Source organism: Ahaetulla prasina, chromosome 11 (assembly GCF_028640845.1).
Source record: "Ahaetulla prasina isolate Xishuangbanna chromosome 11, ASM2864084v1, whole genome shotgun sequence".
NCBI lineage: Eukaryota > Metazoa > Chordata > Lepidosauria > Squamata > Colubridae > Ahaetulla > Ahaetulla prasina.
In genome coordinates, this window is record NC_080549.1 from 29638361 (window position 1) to 29644604 (window position 6244).

The 6244-nt window shown below is 49.5% G+C and overlaps 1 protein-coding gene across 1 annotated transcript; it reads right to left on the reverse strand.

The window, feature by feature from the left end:
- Window positions 1-295: 295 nt before the first annotated feature.
- LOC131204932 (uncharacterized) lies at window positions 296-4098 on the reverse strand. The gene is made up of 9 exons (XM_058196607.1): window positions 3824-4098; window positions 3494-3613; window positions 3152-3225; window positions 2941-3046; window positions 2745-2840; window positions 2228-2311; window positions 1969-2050; window positions 475-542; window positions 296-360 (listed from the first exon to the last, which is right to left on the reverse strand). The coding sequence occupies exons 1-8, from the start codon at window positions 3842-3844 to the stop codon at window positions 517-519; spliced, it is 609 nt and encodes a 202-aa protein (XP_058052590.1). The 5' UTR covers window positions 3845-4098; the 3' UTR covers window positions 296-360; window positions 475-516.
- Window positions 4099-6244: the final 2146 nt, after the last annotated feature.

Genomic DNA, 6244 nt, shown 5'->3' on the forward strand with positions numbered 1-6244 from the left:
TCTGCTTCTTCTGGACCATGCCTGCTGCTTCTGGATCTCCCCTGTGGAAGAAAGTAGGTGAATTCCAGGCATCACATTCTTTGCTGTCCGAAGCTGCTACAGGGTCTAAGAGAGACGAAGCACATAGAAAAAAGCAGCATCAACAACAGACTCGAAAGAGGAAAAACCCAGATTGGCATCAACTTAAGTGTCTCTTAGTCCAACCCTAACCCTAATCAAGAACCTGCTGCAATATAGTGAAACTGACCACAGTTTGCATCTGCTCCACAACGTGCGTAGCCTGGGTGTCATCTTCGAACATCGAAGGTGGAGATGGGTGGCAGAGACGTCTGTTCTTCAAACGACTGATGGTCCATGGAACTAAATGCAAAAATATCACAATTTACTGAATTTTAACGTCAGAAGACCAGAAAAGACCAAATACAAACATTATTTTTAATCAATGAAATAGAATCTAATGAGATAGAATCTAACCTTGTGTATCCATCCTCGGCTAACGGTGGTGGGAGGAGGAAGTCATAGGTCCTCTACTGTGATGTCACCTGCGTGGGGAAAAGAGGTGAGACTAAGGAAGGAAGGAAGGAAGATGGCAAATGGAAGGGAAGCCCATGCCTATCAATAATAATCAGAACACCCGAAGGATCCAGAGCTGTTGCAGTTTAATCTTTGGCTTCATACATTACTGGAAACCACAAAAGGGACATCCTCAAATTGATAATAGTGGAGTCCAGGATTTTGGTCAATTTTAAGATCATTTTCATATTAGTTGTTCAGTGAATCCCCTGGTCCTAAACCAAATAATGTGGTTATGAGTCCAAATCCAGATTATCCAAAGATCAGTTTTGTGATCTCTTTTTTTGGCCAAGAAAGGAACAAAGAACATTGCAAAACAGGATCCCATAACCACAAGACGCTAACAAAAAAAAAGATGCTACAAAGGAATTTCCTTTTGGGGGTCTTCAAACAGCTCCCATCATTGCATGGAGCTCAAAGTCTTCCATAGGAGCCTCAATCTGCGTATCTTGATATCAAGATATAGGGATGAAATGGGGACTTTGAGGGAGGGGAGATAAAAGAATCCCCCTTTTCAGTTGAAGAAAATAAACAAATAAACTGCTATTCTGCTCTCTCTCCACCCCACCCCTCATCCTGCAGTTGGGCCGCTGTTCCCCACCACCACCCGCCATCTTAGGTACGGACATACGACATCGGTGACGGTTGGCCATGACGGTCGTAAGTCAAGGATTGCCGTCAAATTGGAAAACAGTACAGATAGTCCCCAACATACGACCGTATCATATAGTGACTGTTCAAAGTTGAAATGCCACTGTTGACCATTTTTCGCACTCATGACCATTGCAGTATCCCAATGGTCACATAATTTAGACTTCGATGCATTGCAAGTGACTCGCATTTATGACGATCTCAGCGTCCTAGGGTCACCATGTGATTCACTTAAGTGCTGCAACTACTCATTTAAAAACGGTGGCAAGACCGGTCGTAAAGTGGGTGAAAGCTCACTGAACAGCTGCCTTGCTTTACAACTGAGATTCGGGGAATCCAGATTCACTTAGCGACTGTGTGACTCACTTAAGAGCTGCAAGTACTCACTTAGCAACGGTGGCTTCAGGGAGCCTGCTGGGAGGAAAAATGGACTCTCCCCTCCCCCCCAATTTTTGGCTAGCACCCACCTGAGCCACGCGATCATCAGAGGTGTTTTTTTTACTTTTAAAAGCTTTTTTTCGGCAGAAGAAAAAATGCTTTTAAAAGTTAAAAAAAAAGCCTCTGATGATCGCTCGACTCAGCTGGAGTTGGGGGGGGCAGGGATTTTTGCTACTGGTTCTCCGAACCATCCACCGCCATCGCTATCGGATCAGGCAATCTGGTCCCAACCTGGAGCATTTCACCCCTGCTTCACACACAAACACACACACACACACACCCCTTAATGTTTCAAAAGAAAGTTACCTTCATTGATGAAGCCGTCTTGATCTTCGGGCAGCTCAATTCCCACCGGAAAGTGTGGAAAGTTTTGCTGGGCTTCGGTGAGCTGCAAGAGAGAGAAAGAAGCCCATCGTCCTGTGGCCCAAGTGTCTTGCAGAGCCATTCCCGTCTTCCCTGGGGACCCTCCATACAAGTATGAGCGGCAAGAGGTTGAAGGAGGAGGGGGTCCCAAAAACAGTGGGGGACCCAAAGTTCACCGTCCGATTCTCAGTTTGGTACATACGTTGATGGTGCTTTGATGGGCCGCACAGAAGAGAAGCTGGTCCCAGGCGTACGAGAAACATTCCCAGCCATGTTCCTCGAAGTGCTGTGGAATTGGAGCAAAAAAAGAGCCTTTAGATTGGAACGTCCTATTCTCGGGAATCTCATGTGGAATTTGGGCCTTGAAGGTCGCCCTCTCCCTCTACGGTTACTCCCAGCTCCTGAAATCCCAGGCTCTTTGGATTTGGGTTGGCCTTTCAAGCAAAAGGCCCTAGAAACCCTTTGGGTCTCTCCTCTGCAGTTCTGGCCATGGAGCCTTGCAGTTAAAGCTCTTTGTGAAGAGCTCCCTGCATGAAGGGAAACCTCTCTTGGGACAAGCCCAATTCCCACGAGCCTTCAGGCCTGTCCTCAAGAACAACCCCCCCCCTTAGATTATTCCCATAGATGGGAACATTTCACTGGAGTCCTAACGCCTGATTCAGGGAATGTTTCCACAGGCCCGATTTTCCTTCAAGCTCCTGGGACTCCGGTGCCCTTACCTTCAGAATGAAAATGATGTGCGGTGTTGTTGCACACTGCTGAAGGAGCCCTCGAAGCATGAGGCCAAAGGCCTCCCCCAGCAACTTCTTCTCCCCCTGAAACGAAAAAGAGAGATGATGATGACGTGTGGAGCTTCTTCCCAGCCATTCCCATACCAGGAAGGAAGTCCCGGAAATGTTGCTGGGTTGTTGGTACCTCTGACACCGTCTCCTGCCCGATCTTCATGCAGGACAACCACACGACCCGAGACATCTCCAGCAGCCGGGACTCCACTTCTGGGCTCATGGCCGGTGGAAGCTTGCTGGGAGACGAAAGGGGAGAAGAGACCTGAGTGCCCATCTTAGGGAACAGCCCTGGGGTTCATCTTCCCCCAGAGAACAGCAGGCAAAGGAAAGGAAAGGCTGACCTGATGTCATAAATGGCCAGGAAAGCAGCCAGTCCTGCCGTGAAGCTGCTCAGATTGTTGTCCTCCATCAGAGCCTGGCAAGAAACAAGAGGGGAGAGAAGGGAAAGTCAGCCAGGCTGCTCCGGCCCACCCCTGCCTCTATTTCCCAGCCCCCTTTGACCTTCCCTTCTACTCCAGCTTCCCTGCCAGTAAAAAGGGAAGTTAGCCCCAGGATAAGGACCCTTTGCACAGGCCGCAGGTGGAGAGTCCAGGGGCCGCTTGTCTCCCCTCCCTCTCCTGCTCCTGTCTCTCCCTCCTGCTTTGCTTGCCAGTCCAGTTGCCACCTGCCTCCCTCGGACTTACCAAGACAGCAAGGCCGTAGAGGTCCTTGTTTCCTGGCTCCGGGACGGCCATTTGCCCACTCTGCTTCAGCCGAAACAGAGTGGCGATGGAAGAGAGGGCCTGGACGATGCTGCGTTCCTGCTGCAAGGGGAAAGAGTCGGGGTCTAAGTCTGGGAGGCTGTGGGGTGTCTTCCCCCAGGGTCCCCCGTCTTCTCCCTTTCAGGAAGGAAGGTGGAAACCCTTCAGAGTCTCTCTCCATCCAGGGGAATATTTTGCCCCCCATTGAGACTGGGGTTCAAACCTGGGAGAAAAGCTGAGCTATGGGGCCCCCTAATTCCAAGGGGAACCTACTGGTTGCTCGGTCTTCTCCATCCTCTCCTGGACCTCTTCCCACAATTTCAGGCTCCTCTGCCGGTCCCGTTTACGGCAGGCAGCCTGACGTGGCACGTTCTCTTCACTTTTGATGTCAATCTTGGTGAAGAGGATCTTCTTCTTCCCAGTGGTCTCTGTTCTGGGGACATCTGGGGAAGGAGAGGCAGGTGCTCAGCAAAGTTTTAGCTCTGCCCCAGATGAAAGATTTTTCTGGTTGACAGAGCTGGCCACGAGGCATCTTCACAGCGAGGCCCTCGGCAAATCTTGCTCTTCTGATATTCTCCCTCCCCACTCGCCAAGATGTGAATAAGTGCCACCGAACCATCTTCAAGGTTCCCCAAAGAGCCAATTGGAAGGAGAAGAGCCAATTGTGGGGGGCCAACATAGACCCAGAAGCTGCAGAAGGAGGGAGGCTTAGTGGGTCAGGAACGGCCTGGCCTTGACCCGTCCCTCTGGGCAACCTGGAATCTGCAAAGATGCAGGTGTGTGTTCTGCATAGCTTTGCATTTAGGTGTCCACTCCTAAAGGAAATCCTTCCCTTTTCCTCTCCATCTTCCAGCCCAATCCAAAATGTCAACTCACCACATCGCTCTCTTTTCCGGAGCTCCACGTCCACGATCAAAGTGACCGACTTTCTCTCGGGAGCCTCGGCGCCTTCCTCCACTTGGCAGGTTGGAGCATCAGCTCCTGGGCCTCATGCTGCTCCCGGACCTCACCAGTATGCCTCCCATCACTTATTGGGCCCTGTTACTTCCAGACTACTTTGCTGCTCCCAGACCTCACTCTCTGCTCCCAGTCATCATCTGCAGCTTCAGGACCTCCTGCTGTTTTCAGACCTCACCCACTGCTCCCAGACCTCATGTGCTTGCCTGACTTATCCAATTGAGCCCAGCTGCTTCCAGACCTCAATGGCTCCTTGGGCTTACCTGCTCCCGGACCTCACCAGTATGCCTCCCATCACTTATTGGGCCCAGTTACTGACTTTCCTGCTGTCTCCGATCGTGTCCAGTGGCGATGGGAAGCAAGCAGGTCACACAGTCCCATCACAGCTACTTCATTGATAGGTGACATGAGGTAAGTGGTTGAGGTCTGCTCCCAGGCGTCGTGCTTGCCTGCCTTAGCCAATGGGCCCAGCTGCTTCCAGACCTCACTCTCTGCTCCTAGTCATCATCTGCTGCTTCCAGACCTCATCAGCTCTCTGGCGTCATCTGCTTCTTCTGGACCATGCCTGCTGCTTCTGGATCTCCCTGTGGAAGAAAGTAGGTGAATTCAGGCATCACATTCTTTGCTGTCCGCTGCTACAGGGTCTAAGAGAAAGCACATGGAAAAAGCAGCATCAACAGACTGAAGAGGAAAACCCAGATTGGCATCAACAGTGTCTCTTAGTCCAACCTAACCCTAACCAAGAACCTGCTGCAATATAGTGAAACTGACCACAGTTTGCATCTGCTCCACCGTGTAGCCTGGGTGTCATCTTGAACATCAAGGTGGAGATGGGTGGCAGAGACGTCTGTTCTTCAAACGACTGATGGTCCATGGAACTAAATGCAAAAATATCACAATTTACTGAATTTTAACGTCAGAAGACCAGAAAAGACCAAATACAAACATTATTTTTAATCAATGAAATAGAATCTAATACGATAGAATCTAACCTTGTGTATCCATCCTCGGCTAACGGTGGTGGGAGGAGGAAGTCATAGGTCCTCTACTGTGATGTCACCTGCGTGGGGAAAAGAGGTGAGACTAAGGAAGGAAGGAAGGAAGATGGCAAATGGAAGGGAAGCCCATGCCTATCAATAATAATCAGAACACCCGAAGGATCCAGAGCTGTTGCAGTTTAATCTTTGGCTTCATATATTCCTGGAAACCACAAAAGGGACATCCTCAAATTGATAATAGTGGAGTCCAGGATTTTGGTCAATTTTAAGATCATTTTCATATTAGTTGTTCAGTGAATCCCCTGGTCCTAAACCAGATAATGTGGTTATGAGTCCAAATCCAGATTATCCAAAGATCAGTTTTGTGATCTCTTTTTTTGGCCAAGAAAGGAACAAAGAACATTGCAAAACAGGATCCCATAACCACAAGACGCTAAGAACAAAAAAGATGCTACAAAGGAATTTCCTTTTTGGGGTCTTCAAACAGCTCCCATCATTGCATGGAGCTCAAAGTCTTCCGTAGGAGCCTCAATCTGCGTATCTTGATATCAAGATATAGGGATGAAATGGGGACTTTGAGGGAGGGGAGATAAAAGAATCCCCCTTTTCAGTTGAAGAAAATAATCAAATAAACTGCTATTCTGCTCTCTCTCCACCCCACCCCTCATCCTGCAGTTGGGCCGCTGTTCCCCACCACCACCCGCCATCTTAGGTACGGACATACGACATCGGAGACGGT